We start from the raw sequence: 20,263 nt of genomic DNA on the forward strand, positions 1-20,263 counted from the left end.
TTCCTAGTCAGTCTTGTGCTAATTGTAAAACTGTTTAGAACAAGAATTTGTACAGGTGGAAATGTAGCTAGATATTTTCTTCTTTCTTTTCTTGGGGAAATTCTTCTTTTGTTTTTGTCTTTTCTTTTTTTGGTATTGGGAATGAACCCAGAGCCCTTAACCACTGAACCCTTTTTATTTTGAGACGGGGTCTCACTGAATTGCTTAGGGCCTCACTAAGTCGCTGAGACTGACCTCAAATTTGCAGTCCTCCTGTCTCAGCTCCCTCAGCTGGGATTACAGGCGCATGTCACCATGCCCAGCTGTAAATTTTTAACTCTTTATTTACTGTCTCACTTTTGTTTGAAATGATTTCTCTGAAGTCTGTGTCAGGTTTAAGGACTTCTCTGGAGAACCTGATTATGAATGGAAATGATTATAGAGGAGAAATGAGCAAAGACCAGCCAAGGCTTGTCACACGGATGCAGCTCCATTGTGCGCAGGGGCGCATTTGTGGCTGCGCTCGGAGCGGGGATGTGTGCAGACCAGCGGGTGGTGGGAAGGCTGCAGCAGAAGGCAGGGCTGGAGGCGCCTGTTAGTCTGCACCCTCAGCTGCTTGCTCATCCCTGTCTCCTTGTTAGGGGCCTGCAGTGCCCATGCTGGACAGGAGTGGCTTTAACCATTCCACGTGAAGTTTGACCTCCTTCTTTGGAGGGAGAGCACCCTGGCTGTTCGCATTCATCTTGATGTTGTGGAGAGTTCACTCAGGCGGGAGGGATGGGCAGGAGAGAGGTTTCACTTGCTCTCTTCAGTGCTTGGTGGGAGCTCTCCCAGAAACCCTGAGAGCGAAGAAGCTTGAAGATGACCTTTGGATTTTCGCAGCCTCTAGCCTACAGAGTGTACCAGCGACGCCATTGACCTCCTTCTGAAGCGTTCTTTTTAATGAGGAAAAACTGTTTGGCACTTCTGTTTGAAAAGGACCTTATTTTGGTGCTGTGTCCCCAAAGTACAGAAAGAACAGCATTGGAGACAGGGGGATATTAAGATGTAACGGAGTGAGGGTGTGGCTTCTTCTTTGAGGAGAATGTTTTGTTTTATTCTTAAATCCAGCACTTTGACTATCATTGTGCAGGAATGTATTTTAATAATTTTACATCCCATTAGCCTAATCATGTCAGAGTAGCTTCTAAGTGCATTAGGGTTTTGGAGAATCCGCATATCTCATTCTCTTGTTAGACTACAAGGCATGATTTTTTTTTTTTTTTAATTTAAAGTACATTTTTTAGTTGTTGATGGACCTTTATTTTATTTATTTATATGCAGTGCTGAGAATTGAACCCAGTGCCTCACACATGCTAAGCAAGTGCTATTCCACTGAGCCACAACCTCAGCCCATGTTATTTTCATAGAAGTAGAAAAGTTGGGGAGGAGCTGTTGGGGTGGCTTGGTGGCAGAGGGCTTGCCTAGCACGTGCAAGGCCCTGGCCCCAAACCAGCCTGCAGAATGAATGTTAGATTCTGTTTTCATTACTTCCTTCTCTGATTGTCTTTTCTTTCATTTTAAAAGTCTAGTAAGGGGCTGGGGAGATAGCTCAGTTGGTAGAGTGCTTGCCTCGCAAGCACAAGGTCCTGGGTTCAATCCCCAGCACCCAAAAAAAAAAAAAGTCTAGTAAGTTAAATGCATAATGCAGACTAGTCTCTTCCTTGGCAGGAATATTTTGTTAAAAGGTCACAAATGAAGTTGTATTTTCTGGGGAATACTTGAAAATTAAATTACAAGTGGCAGTTGGATGAATAGCTTTGTTTCATGCTGAGGGTTGGGTTCGCGGCTTCCTGCCTCCGCCGGGGTGCTCCTTTTGGAAGGGGTGAGCGTCAGGCTGGTGTTTAAGAGATGTCTTTCTTTACCCACCAGGTTCTCCCGCGCTGCCCAACAGTATGGTTTATTTCGGAAGCTCTCAGGATGAGGAGGACGTCGAGGAGGAAGATGACGAGACAGAAGACGTCAAAACAGCCACCAACAACGCTTCATCTTCATGCCAGTCCACCCCCAGGAAAGGAAAAACCCACAAGCACGTTCACAATGGGCATGGTAGGTCCCCCGCGGGGCGAGCAGGGAGAGCCGGCAGCTCCTGCCCAGGTGGCGGCAGCGCCAGCTCTGGAGACTTCGCCATGCACCTGGCTCTTCCTGGGCAAAGAGGTCGTTGGCTCAGAGAGCAGCCCTGGGAGTTCCAGAGTCGGTGAAGAGGAGTGCGACGTGCAGGTTAAGAGGAACCTGCCAGAGGGGACGGGTCTGATGGGGCGTGGTCGGCAGGGCGATGACTGTGACCCGGGTGGATGTGCTGGAGAGAGAGGACACCTTTCCTCCCGGGAAGTGAGACAGCCCCTGGGAACTAGAACTATTCCCCGAGCGTTAGAGGCCAGGGGAGGCGGGAGACCGAGGGCAGGAATAAGAAAATCTGGCCGCCAGAGAGGGCAGCTCCTGTGATGCGCGGGCTGCGGGAAGGGCTGGCGGCCGGTCGCTGTACTGGAAAGGCCAGACCAAGGGTCGTGGTGGAGAGGGTTTCTGACCCGAGGAGGAGGAAGGGCGTTGAGCTCGTGAGTGTGGACAGGTTCCTGGCCAGAGGTCACCAGGAACGGAGTGTGGGTGGCGTCCCCCTCTGTGTGGGAGGTGACTTCGGTCGCATCCTTTGGTGCCCAGGTCCATTCTGGGAAGCACTAGTTAGGGGACACTGCCTAGCGAACCTCGCTGGGATCCATTCTGGGAAGCACTAGTTAGGGGACACTGGCTAGCGAACCTCGCTGGGGTCCATTCTGGGAAGCACTAGTTAGGGGACACTGCCTAGCGAACCTCGCTGGGGTCCATTCTGGGAAACACTAGTTAGGGGACACTGCCTAGCGAACCTCGCTGGGGTCCATTCTGGGAAGCACTAGCTAGGGGACACTGCCTAGCGAACCTCGCTGGGGTCCATTCTGGGAAGCACTAGCTAGGGGACACTGCCTAGCGAACCTCGCTGGGGTCCATTCTGGGAAGCACTAGTTAGGGGACACTGCCTAGCGAACCTCGCTGGGGTCCATTCTGGGAAACACTAGCTAGGGGACACTGCCGAGCGAACCTCGCTGGGGTCCATTCTGGGAAACACTAGCTAGGGGACACTGCCGAGCGAACCTCGCTGGGGTCCATTCTGGGAAACACTAGCTAGGGGACACTGCCGAGCGAACCTCGCTGGGGTCCATTCTGGGAAACACTAGCTAGGGGACACTGCCTAGTGAACCTCGCTGGGGTCCATTCTGGGAAACACTAGCTAGGGGACACTGCCGAGCGAACCTCGCTGGGGTCCATTCTGGGAAACACTAGCTAGGGGACACTGCCTAGTGAACCTTGCTGGGGTCCATTCTGGGAAACACTAGCTAGGGGACACTGCCGAGCGAACCTCGCTGGGGTCCATTCTGGGAAACACTAGCTAGGGGACACTGCCGAGCGAACCTCGCTGGGGTCCATTCTGGGAAGCACTAGCTAGGGGACACTGCCGAGCGAACCTCGCACTGGGCACGTGTGCAGACCTACCTGCAGTAGCTGCCCCTCGGCAGCTTTCACTGCCACCAGGAGGGGCGGTGAACATGCGGCTGCTGCTGGCGTGACCATCGCCGTTTACCATAGAGTGAAAATTTAAAAGCGGATGTGGGTCACAACTGACGGCTCCGCCCACAGTAAGCACCTCAGTAGGAGGCGGGATTGTTGAGAGGACACTCTAATGGCACGTGCTGACGTTTGCGTGACCGCAAATCTGTGGGTTGAAAGCGGCACCACAGACGTGCCAGTTGTGCCACAGCATCACGGGCAGAGTAGCCGTGATGTCCCTGGGTGATGGACGTCTTAGCTCCAGTCCAGTCTTACGGGACCACCGCTATCCCTGGGAGCCCCTTGTCTGAGATGCCCTCCTGTGGAGCGCAGCTGTCTGAAGAGGCAGGGGAGGGTGTGGCGTGATTGCAGAGGTGGTCCCCAGAGACCTGGCCCAGCAGAGCCCAGAGGAGGGGCAGCCAGGAGGTGCTGTGCTGCTTCCCGCTGTGCCCCGGAGTCCTGGGCTCCTGGGACGCCCTCCGAGGTCGAGGTGCCCTCCTTCCGAAGGCAGGGTCAGCAGTCCAAGCAGTCTCGCCGGCCGGTCAGTGTCTGCACTGGGCGCCACGAGGACTGGAGCAGGCGCAGGGGGCAGGTGCACTTGGAACAGCAGCCTCCTCCACGCCTGCTCTGGTCATCAGGCTCGTCTGCTTTGTCCCTCAGTGACATTCGACTGTCCCGCTCTTGCTTATGGCTGTATTTAGGTGGCATATGGACACAGCAGAGTGCTTTTTAAGGACTTGGAGTTCGATTGGGGAGATGGTGCTGATATAAAGCAACAGTCCTGGAATCCAGGCACAGGTGCGGAGATGAACTTTCCAGGGGCTTCCCAAGAGCAGCGTGAGGTGGAGGCAGGAGGGTCACCAGTGTGAGGCCAGCCTCAGCAGCTCAGTGAGACCCTGTGTCTGTAAGATTTGAAAGGGTCTGGGGTGTAGCTCAGTGTTGGAGTGCCTGCCTCATGGAGCTCCAGACCCTGGGCTTGATCCCTAGTACCACCCAAAAAAACCCAGAGAACAAAAGAGCAGAGCCTGAGAGGCACAGGGTGGAGCAGCGGCCCGGCGGCCCGGCTGTGGGTCAGGAGCCTATCTCCCCCATGGTGTGGCCACCCTGGGTCTGCAGGCTCCAGCGGAAGTCGGCTTCATTAGCGTCATGCCTTTAGGCCAGAGGAAGGGCTCTAATTCTGAGAAGCAGGCTCTGCGTGAGTTTAGGTGGGAGATGCGGTGAGCTGGCAGCAGCACAGTTTAGTTTGGTGTCAGAGGAAAATTGATCAGAGTTGGAGGAATCAGTCCCCGGGAGCAGACGAGCACGTGGACTTGAGAGCATGCAGCATACACTCTTCACAGAGGTCCAGAGGCGCAGGGGTAGGAGGGACTGTCTGTCTGTCCGCAGGGGGGAGTGTGTCTGCCTCCTGCAGGAGCTGACGGTCTCCGTGACCGGGCAGGTGCTCTCATGGTCCTGCTGCTGGTGATGTCTGACCTGATGTCCTCACGCACTCGGGCTGCACCTCCAGCTCCCGCTCACCCCAGATCCAGGACTTGCCGGGGAGGCCTCAGGTCCACTGGGGGTTCTCCAGCGTCAGCTTCTGACTGACGGTCTTTGAGGCGCGTGGCTCTTTGGTTCTTTCCACATGAGCTTCAGATGATTAGGCCGAGGGGTGGTGAGTAAGTGGTGGCAGGTTGCAGGGCGCCTGCGTAGGGCACGTGCTGAGGGGCCGGGGCTGGCTGCGACCTCGCTGTAGGGAGAGGACAGCAGCCTGCCCTGGCCACTGCCTTCGTCACGAGAGCTGAGCGAAGCGAGTCTGTCTGTCTGCATAGACACACACACACACACACACACACACACACACACACACTCGTTTTTAAAAGTGTTTTGAGATTTTCACTACTAAGACCATGAAGAACAGCACTGTGGTGATTTAGAAGGGTTCCACTAACCCTTGTATTTTCCCTCCACTGACGGGTCTGAACGTCCCTTGGCTCGGGTGGAGGCCTCGTGGGAAGGGGTGCATCAGATAAGAGCCCAGGAAGCCCTCCTGCTGCCTTGGCCGTTTCCACTTTGACCCTGCTCACCTTCCCCTTCCTCCCGGCTCTCCTTCTGTCTTCTCCTTTCCAGTGGAAGTTCTTGACCACAGGGAGCTGACCGAAATCAGCTGGCTTGGTAAGGGGCCAGCTCTCCTCACACTTAGAACCCTTGCCTTATTGGAACTTGTAGAAATGGGAGGGCCCTTCTGACATCAGCTCACTGCCAATCAGATCGACCTGCTCGCTCTCAGCCAGGTGGTCTGAGGGTCTGCTCCTACGGACTGCTTTCTTGATGATGGCTTCCCTTTGTCTTTTCGCAGGAGGGTGTTCAGCTGCTGTGTATAAGGTGTGCTGGAGTCTCAGCACAATTTGTTGTATTTTCTAGGAAATGAAGCTCGTAGCGTTTTTGGCAGTTGGCGCATCTGGCTTGGAGCTTTAGAGTGAGGTCATCCTTGATAAGCTCACCCTCCAAGCCTCTTTTTTGATCTTGTCAGTGCTTGAACTGAAGGACTTGGCTAGAGGTGCCTTTGGTTTCACCTGCAGCCTGGTCCTAGAGTCCCGTCCTTGTGGAACCCACGGGGCTCTGCAGTTTCCCTCTGCTCGCTCAACCTGAGCTCCAGGAAGGTGGAGATGTGGCCCAGGTACTGGCCCAGGTGCTGTGTCCTGATGGGTTTCTTCCCGACACCCCCAGGCCTTCTGGCTCTCTCCTGCTGTTTCCCAGAGCCGCGCCTCTTCCCCACTTGGCCTGCGCATTCCCACACGGCTCCCACTCCCTGGGCATCGCATGGTCTTTACTTAGCAGCCCCGTCAACAAGTTTGTATTTTATTTTGTTTGAAGTTCCTATTTCTGTCACCGATAGCCTTTTTGTCCCTTTATATCCTATGTGACCTTGATCACGTAAAGTCCATTGACTTTGGGGATGCTCACAGGTCAGCAGACACAAGAACCAAAGCAACGCCACTGTGATTTTCCCTGTAAAATTGGTTTGCAGCAAACATTAGTGCCTGCGCTAGGAAAGATGAGGGAAGATTTTGTGTTTGCATGTTCCTGAAGTTGCTGTCTCCGTGGAGGGCTTGGGAGGGAGCTCTGGAAAACCATTCCCCTGGGAAGCACTGGAACACAATGAGAGAACCTTTGAAAGTGATTCAGAAACAAGTCCTTAGACTGACCGGCTGGCTTTGTGTTCTGGTTATCACCTGGCTAGCTGGTAGGGATTAAGTGAACTCTGTAGACATTTGGCAGAGTGAACAAACTGGTGTGTGAAGAGCTGCTCGTAGCTGCTGGGTGCTCCTCTCCTTTTTCTGTATTTTGGGGCGGGGTATACTGGAAGTGGAACTGCATCTTTGGGACTTCGGAACAGGGTCTCTCTGAGTTGCCTACGCTGGCCTGGCACTTGCAGTCCTCCTGCCCCAGCCTCTCCAGTGGCTGGGATCACGGGCCTCGCCACCAGGCCTGCGCCTTGTGTGTGTGCCCGGGGTTCGAGGGCTGTTCTCCGAGCTCTGCTGATCTGGGTTCTGCACAGCCGCCATCGCCCGGTGGTCACTGCAGGTGTTTTTCCTGCTTTATGAAATGGCACCTCTGTCTCCTGTGTCTGTCGCCCAGTGGGGCAGCTTGCAACCAAGGGTCAGAGTTTTGACCCGCCTCCCTCTGTCCTCTGGGTTGTGCACTGTTCTGCGGTGAGTTTTACACTGGAACAGTCTGGCCTTGGGTGAGGTGGACCCCTGCTGTGATGGCAGTTGCCGCTCTCACATCTGGCGGACAGTGACCCAGCGTCAGCTCCACAGGCCGCGGTCGAGGACGTGCAGCTCGGCCTGGGTCTCTGACTGCTCCTCTGTCCCATGGCTTTAATGTCCTTGGAAGCTAAACAGTAGCACCCCACGGGCTGCCCTTCCTTGGAAGCCAGTGGAGGAGGGAGTGGGTTGAGGCCAGCTCAGACACCCCAGGCCGTGCAGCAAGCTCTTCCAGCGCCAGGTGACGCGGGGACCAGAAGTCGGCTTTGGAGGCTGATCTCAGCCTCCGATTGAGTGAGTACTATAGCAGAGGGCTGAGCGCTGGGTCTCTGCTAGGCCAAGCTGCCTGTCCTTTGTCTTCTACTTCTGCTTTCCTGTCAAGAGGGTAGTGACACCAAGTGAACTGAGACCAGAGTAGTTCGAGAAAGCAGGTCCTAGTAACACCGAGGAGCAGGTCCCCAGCACGAGGGTCTGGTTGGGATGTATTCCTGAAGAGACTGAACGGTAGCAAAGGGAGGCATCGCCTGTACCAGTCTGCCGTCCCAAGTTGGTAGACTCTGGGTTTTAAAAGTCGCACGTTCAGCTGCAGAATGCTTTCCTGCCCAGCATTGCTGCTTCCCTTTTCTAGGTAACTCGAATTTATTATACTAAATCGTGTATTTGATGCCTCTTTTCTGTGCGTTCAGTTCTGTGGATGTCTTTATCATCATGGTGGCCAGGAGCTTGGCTTCATGCCCTGATTTTAGCATTCATTAGCTGTGCTTCTGGGCGAGCCTTCAGCTTTCCTGACTCCTGATTTGCCCTCCTCTGAGTCCAGCAGCAGGCCCAGGGTGGCATCGTTCGTCTGCCTGTCAATTCCTCGGTATCCCAGAGTAAGGAAGTCATTATTGAGGGCATCTCGGGCACAGCCGCGTTCTGCCCAGGTGCTGGTGGCTGGATGGTGGCGGTGCCATGGTGGGGGAGTGCTTCTCCAAGATCTCCTGTTCATGTGGGCGAAGGTCCTTGACTAAACTGTCCCTTTAATTCTTTCTTCTCTGAAGCCAGTGAAACTCTTCTCAGATTAAAGCATTTTTGTCCTATGTTCCTATGTTCGACCCCTTTGAGTCCCTGTTGCAGCTTGGGCTTACTGCTCTGGGACCTGTGGGGAAGTTGGTGTGCTGTTGCCATTCTCTTCAAAGTGCACGTCGCAGCTGCAGACCCTGACTTGTGCACCCAGGAATCCTGGGAGTGGCCAGCTGGGGCCACTCTCCTGTCTGGAACCTAAGATCACCTGGTAGTTCCCACGGCAGCTACAAGTCGTCTTTCCTTGTAGACCTCACTGGGGTCTGCCTCTTTGTACAGTTTGAGTAGAATTCCTAGAAATTCCATGCAATAGGATCTCTTCATGGGTGCCCATCAGTTATGAAAGGAGGAATTTATTTAAGTGTGATGATAAAATGAAACATTGCTGTAGAGGGTTCACTTGACACAGAAAGTTTCAGCAGAGTACTGAAGATACCTCATCTGTTGGCATGAGGTTGAGCTGGTGGATTAAAATATAAGTGCATATTTTAAAGCATCTGGCTGGATGGTTGATGATTTGACATGAGAAAATACAAGGCCCCAGGTTTACCTAGTACTTGGACCTGCCTCTGGCAGATTCATGCAACTGAGGGCTGCGTACTGTAACAAAATGCCCAACATAATCAACTTTCAAAATCCGAGAGTTGGCTCATAGTTTTGGAGGTTCCATGCTGTGGTTGGTCTGCCCTGCTGCTTTAGGGCCTATGGCAGGCCTGGAAGGAAGCAGAAGAGAAGAGAGCCCAGGGTCCCAGTCCCTGTCAAGGCATGCCCTGAAGAGCAGAGGACTTCTAACTGGTCCCACCCTTAAAGGTCCTGTCTCATTCGAGTAGCCCGACAGGATAGACCAAGCCTTTTGCTTAATGCATGGTCTTCCAGGGATTGTCGGATCCGAGCCACAGCAGGACCTGAGGGGTGGAGCACCCTAACATCGGGAGTTGGGACGGGGTCACCTTCAGGTTCCGAGCTGCTCGCCTCTTTCCCGAGAGCACCCGCAGAGCTCCAGGGCTGGTGAGATAGGTTGGGCCTAGAGACCTGGTTGCCTTCTCCTGGACAGTGGGCACCTTGAGGAGGTAGCTGAGCCCTGGGCCACGCTTGGATGACTGCCACCCGGGTGGGTTGAGGGTCCTGCTGTGTTTCAAGAGCAGCTTCAGCCATGGGTCTTCCTGTGCTGCTTCTACCACCTGCCTCCATTCCCTCTCTCTAGAATGTTCTGGATGACCTCCGGTGGGTGGGGAGGGATGCTCTCCATTAAAATGGCTCTGGCTACATGGGGGGAAGACTGGAGCATTGGTGTGTGAGAAGGACGCGCCCTTCCCTTCCCACGCCTGTTTCGTTCCTTTGTTTTCAGGATTGACTGAAGAGCTGGGAGGGCCCCCGCCCGGGGCTCTTTGACTGCCAGTGAAGGAGGTGCGTGCTCAAATGGGTTTTCTGCCGGAGAGCCTGGGCGAGGCCTGATGACCACAACCACCTTCTCTCTCAGGTGGAGGGAGGCGGACAGTCGGCTGCTCTCACTGGCCGCCCTTGGCTCCTTTTCGTGTGCTGTGTGTGGGAAATCCAGCCACACCTGTGCCCAGGCTGAGGCGCCACCCCTGAAATGCAGGGGAACAAGGTGTGGAAACGAGGTACTGATGTGGCAGCCTTGGCCCGAGTTCTGACTCGACTGCGTGTCTAGGCGAACAGTGTCATTTCTGCTGTTACTTTGGAGAATCTAGAACCCAGGCACTCAGTGCTGGCCTGCTTTATTTTGTTTCTGCGTAACTGAGCATCTGGGTGGCTCGGGTGTGATGCAGGACAGCTGACCTCTGAAGGGTGGCAGGAGAGTGAGCGCCTTCCTGACGGCGCCCCACGCTGCCCTGCTGGACCTGTGTGCGCAGTGCTCTTCCTCAAGCAGGGGCTCGGACCTAGGAGTCTCCTGCAAGAGCTGGGTCCCCAGGGGAGCTCAGTTTTGCAAACATTACACAACTCTTGTGTTGTCCTTGACAAGCCAGTGAGCATCCTAATGGAAATGGACTTGTCTGTTAAAATGCGTAATCTGGAATGACTTGGACAGCACCACCAGGGCTTCTAACCGTGGGTGGAAACTCCAGGGTCACGGTAACAGTGCCTGCAGCAGCTCCATTGTGATAGCTCACCCTGGCGGTTCTCACGGTGAGCACGCACACGCAGCACCTCAGATGACCCCTGCAGGAGGGGCCTCAGTGACTTTTTGGAAATAAAACAAGACAAGGCTTTGCTTTGTGTGTGTTTATAATACAAGTCGGCATTTGGCGTGCCTGAGTTTTGGGAAAGTGTTCTCAGTGGTGGTTTGTCCCATTGGGGTAAGTGCAGCAGGTGAGAGGAATTAATAACTGGGTTTGGAATGTATTTGGATTTGGCGTTTCCTTGGTGGTGTGAGCCCTTCGTTATCCTTTGCAGAAGAGAATGTGGTGAAGTTCACTGCGGAAGTCGGCCTCTGTTGTGTATTCCTCAAATGCTTCTTTCATTTATGGAAATTGGAAGGAATGGGCAAGGTTATTTTTCCCCTTTGTGCACATCTTTTTCTGGAGAGGGGTATTTCTCCAAAGACTTTAAACAGTGTGTCACTGGACCCCCAGCTGGAACGATGTAATTGCTTTGGAACCACGTAGGGGCGTGTGTGTGAGGGCCCAGGGCTGTCATGCAGACGTGTCCCCGCATGTGCACCCACGCGGGCTCCTTGCTCAGGGGCGGCAGGCGGCGCTCGCCTCCGTGGGTTCATGGACGAGGCGCCCCCGCTGACGAGTCTTCATTCAAGTTCCCCTGGGATGTCCTCGCTCCTCATTTTAACCTCTGGCAGCTCCGGTGTTCCTGTTGAGGCAAGACACTATTCCAAAAATTTGGAACACGGGGTGGGAGCTTATTGTTGACAAGCTGTAGTACGTGTCTGGTCAGGTTGCGACACGTGAACGCCTCAGTGTCCCCCTGCGCTGTCGGGGCAGTGCAGTTGGCTAGAGGCCCCTTGGCATAATCATCAGCACACATTTCAGAATTGGAACCACTGTGGCTGCGACCTCAGGCAGCCTTTCTGTGTGTGTTTTTTTTGAGAGAGAGATTGCCGGAGCGCCTTCTGCTTAGCTCCTGGTGGAAACGACACGTCGGGAGGACCGGGGCTGGCCACAGGTGCTGGCAGGCCTGTATCAGGAGCACGTGTGGCTGAACAGCCCTGGACTCTGAGGACCCAGGAGTCCTCGTCTCCAGTGCCTGGCCCACGATGAAGGGCCTGCACTGCCCCTGAGCTGTTAGTGGAGTTGAAGTCTCCAGTAGCTCCTCTAGGGCGACCATCCCGGCCCGGTGTCTTCGCCCTTCCGTAGTGTATGCTAGGCTTTTCCAGCTGACCCCTCAGGCTGCACCTGTATACCCAGCACAACTGGCCACTGTTCCAGGTGGCAGTATTAGAGGCCCACCTTCTTCCATACTTCTGTGGCAAATGGCCAGGCAATGCACTGGTCCTAACCAGGTGTCATGGAGCCAGTTATTTTGTGTCTTGATGCCTTAGTCTTTTGTTGTATGAAATGCTTTTGACACCTGACTCAGATGTGGAAGCTTGAGAGGAAAAAAAGGGAAAGAAAGTGGTGGAGGGGTGGGATTGTGTATCATAAAGATAAAGGGAGATCAGTGAAAGAGGAGGAGAGAGGGGGAAGGAGGAAACAGACTCCCAAGTGCATATTAAATACGCCAGTCCAAAAGAAGGCGGGGAGCAAAAGGAGGACGAGTAGAGGAAGGAGAAGAGAGGGCCAGAAGGGGGAAGGGGCTGAAATGTAGTCGATCAATTCCATGCATGTGGTCCCTCCATGGACCCAGCTTCTATGTATGACTGTAATGTTCTAATAAAAGCAAAAACATAAAAACCCATGAGGATTGTGGGAAGATAGGGGTTGGGAGTTCCCCCCAACAAGAATGAGACTGCTTTCTGGTTTCAAGAAAACATTTTGAATTTCGCATTGTGATGGTCCCACCACCCTGTGAAAATCCTAAAGTCTGCTGAACTGCGCCTCGGTGGCTGAGTTACATGGCTCTTGAATTATAGCCTAAGTGGAGGGCACCTCTTGAGGGCTAAAGGAAGTGCCAGGAGCAGCACCTGCCACCTGGCATGTGCTTAGGCAGGGGCGCTGTCCTGTCCTGGGCTTTTCTGGGGACTGGCAGTCCATACCAAATTGAATGGGATGAATTTACTGTTTTGAGAATCTGAAGTTTAGCGGTATGTGACTGACTGGTTTATCTTTCTGTCATGTACCTTGACACTGGGTGGCTGAGTTGTTTACCAGGATTTTCTCAGCTGAATTATCCAACCTGTCTTTAGGGGAATCTTAAGTTACTCAGGAAGTTTTGCTGTTCCCAGAGCCTATAAAGTGTGTGAATGGCATTTTTGGAAGCCACTGTTTCCTGGGTGGAGGTGCGTGGAGACCAGCAGCTGGGAGGATCCAGGGTGCCCGCTCAGCAGCTGTGAAGCAGTCCCGGGACAATAAACAGGGCTGCCTTTCTGCGTTGCCCATTTCTGCCTGTTAACTGTCATCTTCTGTGTTTCCTCTGCTAGTGCTTTTATTCTGCAGATCCCCAGCTCTCCCACAGTTTTGTATGTGCCCTGTGTTACTGGGCGCATTTAGTTTGCATACATGTTTTCAGAGTCTTCCTCCTAGTCTGTTGGGATTCCTGGTTCAAATGCGAGGTGTTCTTAACCCTTACCTCTCGGGTGGTTGACCTTTTGAATATAAGGTTTTTTAAAATCCCAAACTGCGCAAATGCTTTATTCATTTGTTCAAGAGTTCCTGCCGTTTCCTTCACGTATCATGGGCTGTCTTATTTCTTGAGAGTGATAAAGCATGGGAACCCCTTGCCCAGATGTTCTGCTGTGCATGCACGTGGGCACGCATGTGCACACACACACACCCCTCTGTATTTTGGAAGGCGCAAACACCTTCAAATCTACTGGCTCGGCCAGGCTCCTTAGGTTATCAGTCCGTTCCTGCATCCCTTTGGGAGCCAGGAGGGTAGGAAACCATTTTTCAATGACACTGATATCTGGCCTTGATATATGATATTTCTCTCACCCTGACCTTTATATACTTGTAAAAGTTTGAACAGCTTTTTAAACGTTGGCACAGTGAGGTACATGAACATACTGTCTTTAAGTGGCAGATGTAGTAGCCCAGTCTGCTGCTTCATATCATTGCATGTCATGCTCACATTTTTAGATTTTTAGAGTGGCAAGCAACTAAATTGATTAAAGAAATATTCTCCTATAGAATTCTTCTATAGAAAAGGATGAAAATGCAGCTGACTTGAAGGATTCCACTTTTCAGAGGGGTTTCATTGGGTGAAACTTCCAGAGCTTTGCAGGCGTGCACTGCAGAGTAGACCTTGACCAGGGTGCTTAGGTCGGGTGCTTGGAGGCTGCTGTGGGTTCCGTCTCGTGGAGTCCCTGGACGCTGGCTCCCTGTGAGTGAGCTGCTGCTTAGCTGGGAAGAGCGTGGAGCTTCTGTGCCCGAAAGCCATGTCCTCCTGCGTCCTGGTTTTGCACGTGGATGCTGTAGCTGAACTGGCTGTTTTGCCCCGGAGCACACCGGGTGCAGGGCTCACACATGCTGCAGCCAGATCCTTCTCATTTGCTGGCTCAGGTTGGCAGGCATTCCATTGTTTTCAGACAATAGTGACTCCAAGTTGAACAGGCTCCAGAGACCAAGTGCAGTTTCTGTACAGAACAAGACTGTCATGCCAGCAAGTGGATGGAGCCTACGTCTGGCCAGAGTTGGGGCACCTGTGATAGTGCGAAGCTTCCATTTGCCACACGTGGCCGAGCGGCCACTTGCCATGGCGCTCCTTCCTGCAGCACATCTCTGCACCTGCCCGCCTCCCTGTTCTGGGATTTGGCACCGGGAGAATGTCTCTTCACCTGGGAGTTTGTTCTGTCTTCAGGAGTCTTCTTTCCTTCTCGTCCTTCGTTCTCCCTCCTGAGGGTGCTTCCCCCAGCTTCCTGGAATGGCTCTTGTCCCTGTGGCTCTATCCAGGAGGTGGGGGTGCTTCAGAATCATGGCTGCTTGGACCAGGCACCAAGAGCTCCCAGGATACCCAGAGCTTTGGTCAGACCCAGTGAAGCCACCAGGACTGCCTCTGCTGCGGGCCTTGGGCCTTGCTTAATCAGCAGGACAGGGGCCTTGGGGTGTGGGAGGAGCTCCGGGTTTGCTGGCTTTGTGGGCTCGCCCCGAAAGACACTCCCCTCCCACGTGGGTCGTCTTTGCAGCTAGAGCTTGGAAAAGAAGTCCTCACAGCTCCCTTCTTGAAGGCCACACATTTTGTGCACTTGATGTGAAAGGCTTCCCGAGGCCTGGGAATGAGGGAGTTGGCTGGCGTGTTCTTGGAGGGAGTTGCAGGCAGATGTGCTGGTGGAGGTCTCTAGTTGAGCAGGGTTTCAAAGACCCTTTCCAGAGTGACCCCGAGGCCTCACCCAGGCTGCTCTCCTGGTCTCAGCAGCTGAGCAGAGCTCCTTGCCAGCGTGGTTGAGGACAGACGGCAAGTGTAGCTTTCCCCCATTCAAAGGAGCGCAGTCACAGAGGCTTCTGAAGTAACTCCTTTGGCCCATTTCTTTTCCCATTCCTCATTGGGAGCAAGTCTGATGTTCTCAGAGATGAAGTGACCCTCAATCAAAATACCAGCCTTTGGACTTAAAGATTTTGCTTGCTATGGTGTGAAAACACTTGTCTATAGACCATTTAACTTTCAGAGTATGTGTATACAAATCAATATATCTGTCCCAGTTCATTAACGTAAAGCTGTTTGTATCTGAGTACAATACCGTCCCTAATATGGCTCGCCGTGATGAATGCTTAAGCTAGTCCAATTATTCCTGTTAATTGGGGACAGTGTGTGGAGAACTTCTGTACATTGAAGTCTTTTGGTCTTGTGTTCACAGGGTTTAGTCTTCCCCTGTGAGAGTGATTTTTTTTTTTTCCTTGTCCCCTTCCCCTTCTCTTCCTTTCTTGAAAATCTTACAAATTAAGACAAAAGATAATTACTTGGAGGGGCAAAACTGGCAGGTTCCCACGACACTTAAAATTAATGAGCTGTTGAGTACAAAATATACCTTGTCTGGGACTCTGACGCCTTTGCCCAATCCTTCCCTCCCCCGCTTCCTTCCCATTTAACACATGATTTGACTTTTTGGCTGTGTTTGCTGTTGGGGTAGATGGCTGCTATAAAAAGGCAAGATGGTTACAGAACGTGACTTTTAATTTTGCGTGTTTGAAAGCGTTCCCCCTTTCCAGGCTATCTTATCACACTCTTCTTCAGCAGCACCCGCCTCTGCAGTCCCGGTGCAGTGTGAGGTCCGGTGTGTAGCGGCAGAGGCCTCCCTCGCTGCCTCTAGTGTGGCGGCTCCGCTGGGTCTCTGCTTTGCGGGACCTGGCTCCTCAGCCTTCTCTTGGGGAGACACTGGGTGCGGGCTGCAGTAGGACAGAGGGTCGAGAGTGTCTTCAGGTGCAGATAGTGCTTGACGGAGCAGCCGCTGTTGGCAGGTCAGAGAGCGCTGCAGCCTGCCCACAGTCTGGAACCACTGCCCTCCACGGTCCACTTGTGAGAGAGCATGCGTGCTCGCTGACCCCACGAGTGCAGGGCAAGAGCTGCCAACCCTGCCCAGGCCCAGACCTGTGCTCCCTGCGTCCTCATTGAGATCTGAGTGAGGTGGGTACTGCTTTCATCTCCATTTTAGTTGCCAAGATTTGGGCAGGTAACCAGACCAAGGTCCAGTAGTTGGCAAATCATCTTGGACCCAGAATCTGAGCACCAGGTACAGCAAGAGGCCAGAAAGTGGGAAGTGGGGTCCAACACGGTGACTTCAGGGATTTGGTCTCAGGACACCTTCGCAGTCTTAAAAAACGATTAGGGGGAGTGGACTCCCAAGTGTTTAAAAATGTAAATCATAAGTATTTAGCATATTAAAACTGAAACTGAAGACATTTTTAACTGTTCATTTGAAAATGGTACAGTCCCATCATATGCTGACACAAATGGCTTTTTCAAGAAAATTACAAGGGAGCTAGTTGGTGAGGAGAGGTGGCTGTTCTGTAGCTGTGCGTCTGTCTGTCTGCGGTGCCTGCCTTAGTAGTCAACAGCTGGGCCTTGTCCACTTCTGCTCCCAGCTGTGTACATGGAGTCCTGGTTGGTCCCCTGCCCTGTGCAGGTGTTCAGCGGAGCCGCCTTCAGGACGGTTTCTCTCTGACAGGGGGCCACGCGGGGCATGGGATGTGCTTGGTGTGTGCTGCTTGCTCAGCACTCAGCAGCTGTGGAATCGCCTGGAAACCTTGACTGTGTTGTGCTGTTACATCAAGACTCATTGGTTTCTGTTTGACTTTGAATGCAAGTTCATAACCTCCTGTGTTGATCATTCGAAGATGACGGCCCATTGAGTTGATGCACATCTTCCAATTACCGGCACGTTTCATTATACAGTATCAAAAAGGTCACGAGTTTCCACTGACCTCATTGGGAAAGTCTTGGGTGGTAAGTGGCGCTCAGACTTGCCATTTTCCAAAACTTATTTTTTTGCCCAAAGTGTGAGCCTTTGTGTAGAGGTTGTTATTTTCTTTTCCCTCCCTCCCTCCCTCCCTCCCTCCCTCCCTCCCTCCCTCCCTTCCTCCTCATTTCTCTTATGTACATGCCTGGGAATGGAACTGCTGGGTTACGTGGTGACCATGTCACCTTGTGAGGAACTTCTGGCTGCAGCGCCTTCAGCTTCCACCAGCAGCGCCGTGGGGACCCACGTCTCCTCATGACCCTTCTTTGGTGATGGCCACCCCAGGGGTGTGAACTGGCATCTCCTGTGATTTTTTTTTTTTTTTTTTTTTTTTTTTTTCTCATTTCCGTTGATTTTCAGAGCTGGGTGGAACCCAGCGCCTCAGGCATGCTAGGGCGCTTGACCCCTGGCCACATCCCCAGCCCTCCCATGGTTTTCTGTTGCATTTCCTGGGTGGCTCGACTCCCTTTTGTTCTGCATCATCAGTGCCTAAGGTGTTGGCATCAGTGAATGATCCCCTGATGGGATTAGCTGGGTGGGAACTGAAGGTACTGCCAGGCTGGAGGAGGTGGGCACTGGGGACGTGGCCTCGGGTCTGCATTTGTATCTGGCAGAGTGGAGTCTCTGCTTCCTGACCATCATGTGAGCTGCTTCCCTCTGCCACTCTCTTCCACCGAGAGGTTCAGCCTCACCTTGAGCCCCAGGTAATGGAGTCTTCTGTCTGTGGATGGAGACCTCTGAAACTGGGAGACCCCAAATAAACTTCCTCCTCTGCAGTCGTCCTGGTTGGGCCCTTTAGTCATAGTAGTGAAACAGCGAGCCACTCCTGGTTTCCCCCTGGAGAGTGGTCTAGTGGTCTTGCATCTGGGGCCAAGTGATATCTGCTGGGCCTTCTCCAGATCCCAGCTGGGGACATGGTGGCATATGGTCTGTGTGGCAGGCTTGGTGACCCTAACGGGGAGGGTGTGATGGGTCTTGCTTGGCTACCCATCCATCTGCAGGGAGGGCAGGAGACAGTAAGAGAGCTGACTGTGATGTGAGCACGGTAACCTGCGGCGACCCATTCAGACCCCAGTAACTCCCGAGTGTTGCGTACCTGCCGAACCCCAGGCGTGTGCTAGATGTCACCAGCAGGAGTATCAGTTTCCCCAGTCTGCAGATGAGAACGCGAGCATCTGATCACGTGACCACTTGGTAACCTTCCCAGCCGTCTGGATGGGATCGAACCATGGATTAATTTATTTTAACCCGGGCAGGGAGAGTTAGCTTAGAGCTGGCACTTAATAGCAATATGCAGCACACATCCCTAGTGAGAATGGAAACCAGACGTTCAGAGGACTCGAGCTACACAAAGCACACTGCTGCTGGGTGCTGCCCCTCTAAGGATCTGCACTCAGTGCTCTAGGAAATTGGTGGACAGTCCAGAAGTGCCTGGACTCGCGTTCTCGCTCGAGGTTTGATCACACTGAAGTGTGAGTTCTTCCGGATGCTGCTTTTGATTTGTCTTGAGCAGACACAGATGCTTCCAGCTTGGGCATGATTGATGGTTTCTGTCAACGTCTGTGACGTACGTGGGGGACTAACACAGCCGTTGCTTGTGCTTCGCCTTCAGTGTCAGACTGTCCAGGTGCACCTTGTGCACAGAGGAGTGTGCCCTCCCGTCCGCGTGGCTGGTCTTGACTTCAGTGTTGAAAGTCTGCTCTGAAGTTTAGCTCACTGGTGCGGAAGGAATTTGAGATCAGTGTTCACACCCAGTCTAGATATGTACATCTCCGTTGTATATCACACACAGAATAAGGCCAAGAGGACTCGAGAATTGAAGCAGTTAAGTCAGAAAAGAATTAGAAGGAAAATTAGATACTTTGTCATTTGGATATAGGGTTGGATGGAGAGATGTTGGTCAAATTTGACAGGATTGCATTTGGGAGCTCTGTTGGTGATTGTCAGATTCAGGTACTCTGCTTGAAAATTGCGTAGACAGGTCTTTAATGGTCTTGTCACAAAATAAGCTTGTGAGGTATTAATGTGTTTGATTCAGTCCTTTTATTTAATACCCACACCCCTCCAGACACCATGTCATATGCCCAAGGCATATTCCGTTCTTGTTAATTTTATTTCAGTTAATCTGCAAAGGGAAAATATGTGTAGACTTTTAAGCATAAAAGCAAAGAACTTTAACAAATGGGTTAGCAACACCCTTGGGGGCGAAGAAACAGGTTGCTAGGTGTGTCTTCCTGGGGTCAATCTGCCAACTACTCTGGCACTTTCCTTGTCACACAAAAGAAGCTATTTTGTGATTGCATTGCAGTTTTGGGAATCTTGAATATCTATCAGGTTTACCCTAATACATGCACCTTAAGATCATTTCAAAAAACTTTTTAGCAGATTGAGTATCCCAGTAGAGAAGTGAAGGACCAGTGAAGAAAATACGTGCCCCTTTGCAGCATGAATGCCGTTGACGGACTTTGTCAGATAGGTGTGATAGGGAGCGCAGAAGGACTGGAGTGGCGGTGCCCCCCGCCCCAAGCCGGCCTTTACGGGAAGGGGCGGGCGCCTGCGCCTGCGCCTGTGGGAGGAGGGGAGATTTCACTGCTGCCTCTTCAAGATGGCAGAAGATTTTCTCCCAGGGAGTCTGTGCTGTGTCTCCGGCAGCCCAGGTAGTGTACTCTCCCAGGCTCACAAGCCCTGGATGGAGGGGGAGGCCTGTGGTCGCTTGGGTGCAGCTGGGCCAGCGGACACCTGACCCTTCAATGCTCCCTCACCCGAGTTTTAAATGGCAGCTGAAGAGCTGACTGCCGCCTGAGGAGGGGGCCCTGGCAGGGTTGCTTTGAGAGGAGGGACCGTCTGTGGGTTCCAGGGAAGCAGGCAGAAGGGCCGCACCTGGCATGCCTCTCTGGGTTTGCAGCCCCAGCAGGAAGCGGGAGAGAAGAACGATGCACCTCCATCACTGCCTTCTCCCTAGGGGGCAGGATCCAGAACACGCTCCAAGCTGCCCTGGGGCTTGGGGAGGCTGGGGCGGGCGACCGAGGTGGGCCAGGAGCTGCCTTCTCCCTCTGTCATGTCCTGCCCCTTGGTGAGCGCCCAGCAGTGCGCGCGGCTCAACCCTGCTACCCCTGTATCGCCTGTGTTCATCGATAGGTAAAGATGCCGCGTCCCTCACCTGTTCACGCACAGCTCTCGGCCTCAAGTGTGTGACGGTCAATCTGAGAGTGCATTTTCCTCTTCTGGGTCTCCTATCCATTGATGATCAAGGGTCATGTACTTGGAGAGTCCGACTGAAGTGTTTGACTCGGCCGTGACTGTGTTCTGACGGTGCAAGAACAGCACACAT

At 53.0% G+C, this 20,263-nt stretch overlaps 1 protein-coding gene across 2 annotated transcripts in view; it reads left to right on the forward strand.

Moving 5' to 3' along the window:
* Jarid2 (jumonji and AT-rich interaction domain containing 2) overlaps positions 1 to 20,263 on the forward strand; it is a 222,721-nt gene that overhangs the window by 175,676 nt on the left and 26,782 nt on the right. For both annotated transcript variants that reach the window (XM_047559308.1, XM_047559309.1), the window contains one exon: positions 1,891 to 2,067. In XM_047559308.1, the coding sequence (XP_047415264.1) occupies positions 1,891 to 2,067 (177 nt within the window). The remainder of the gene's footprint in view (positions 1 to 1,890; positions 2,068 to 20,263) is intronic.

Source organism: Sciurus carolinensis, chromosome 7 (genome assembly GCF_902686445.1).
Source record: "Sciurus carolinensis chromosome 7, mSciCar1.2, whole genome shotgun sequence".
NCBI classification, from domain to species: Eukaryota; Metazoa; Chordata; class Mammalia; order Rodentia; family Sciuridae; genus Sciurus; species Sciurus carolinensis.